The 1344-nt window shown below is 38.1% G+C and overlaps 1 protein-coding gene across 4 annotated transcripts in view; it reads right to left on the bottom strand.

Moving 5' to 3' along the window:
- Positions 1–1344, bottom strand: part of LOC106879484 (tRNA N6-adenosine threonylcarbamoyltransferase, mitochondrial) — a 106065-nt gene that overhangs the window by 7191 nt on the left and 97530 nt on the right. For all 4 annotated transcript variants that reach the window (XM_014929078.2, XM_052970343.1, XM_014929076.2 and 1 more), the window contains one exon: positions 496–558. In XM_014929078.2, the coding sequence (XP_014784564.1) occupies positions 496–558 (63 nt within the window). The remainder of the gene's footprint in view (positions 1–495; positions 559–1344) is intronic.

Genomic DNA, 1344 nt, shown 5'->3' with positions numbered 1-1344 from the left:
GACTATATATATATATATATATATATATATATATTTATATATATCACTTACAATCATATATATATTTGTGTATGTATACACAAATTTATATAAATGATTGTAAGTGCGTGTGTGTGTATATATATGGTCAAGTGGTTAGGGCAGTGTTGCACTCATGACAACTAGATCATAGGTTTGATTGCCGGACCAGGTGGCAAGTTGTGTTCTTGATCAAAAGCACATCATTTCAACATCTGACATGTGACACTTTCATTCACCTGTACAGGTAACCATTGATTTGATGGAAGGAGTGAGCGAATGTACAGCATAAACATTTGATCATTAGAGCCAAATCACTCGTCTGGCTGCTCAGAACCCTCCTCCATTGTCAAACGGGAGAGTCCATAATACACACCCACACTCGTATAAAATTGAAGCAAAACTTTAAGACTGAAATATCATCCATTTAAATAAACCAGACATGCAAAACTGTTTACCACGAAATATAACACTTACGGCTGCTTCATGCGGACAGTGAGGGCATGTGCTTCCATATGGTGAATTGGTATAATGGGTTTACTGAAGGAAAATCAATAACAAAAGTGAGAAAATGGGGAGAAGAAAACGATTAAACACACATCTGAAGGTGGTTATATTTTAATTTGTAAATCCCATAAATAATAAAACTGTTGTATTCTACATTGAATAGTCATTGTGAAGGTGCATGGATTTATGGTTTAGATATCCGACCCAGGGTTGTAAGGTCATGAGTTTGATTTCCGGTGAAACATTGAATCCTTGAGCAAGACACTTTATTTCTCATTACTTCAGTTCATTCAGCTGTTAAAAATGTGTTGTTTCTGTAATTCAAAGGGCCAGTCTTTTCCCATTCTTGTTGAATCTCCCTGAGGACAAAGTTAACTTCATGAGCAGATTGTTCCATTGATCAAATCAAATGGAACACTTGTCATTGTAATTAACGGAATGCCAGTAAAGTAGACACTAGATGTGATAGAACAAATTAATAGGACTATAGAATAAGAATAGCCTGGGCAAAGTTTAGAGAGCTCTTACCCCTGCTGGCGACAAAGGGACTCTCACTCAGAGTAAAAGGCAGACTGTATGACGCATGCGTACGAACAGCCATGCTACATGGCAGTGAAACATGGGCTGTAACTGCTGAGGACATACGTAAGCTCGCAAGGAATGAAGCCAGTATGCTCCGTTGGATGTGTAATGTCAATGTGAATACCCGTCAGAGTGTAAGTATCTTGAGAGAAAAGCTGAACATTAGAAGCATCAGTTGTGGTGTGCAAGAGAGACGATTGCGCTGGTATGGACATGTGGTGAGAATGGATGAGGATA

The sequence above is a fragment of the Octopus bimaculoides genome, chromosome 9, assembly GCF_001194135.2.
Source record: "Octopus bimaculoides isolate UCB-OBI-ISO-001 chromosome 9, ASM119413v2, whole genome shotgun sequence".
NCBI classification, from domain to species: Eukaryota; Metazoa; Mollusca; class Cephalopoda; order Octopoda; family Octopodidae; genus Octopus; species Octopus bimaculoides.
Note: the sequence above shows the minus strand (reverse complement) of the source record. Positions and strands in the feature narration are given on the sequence as shown.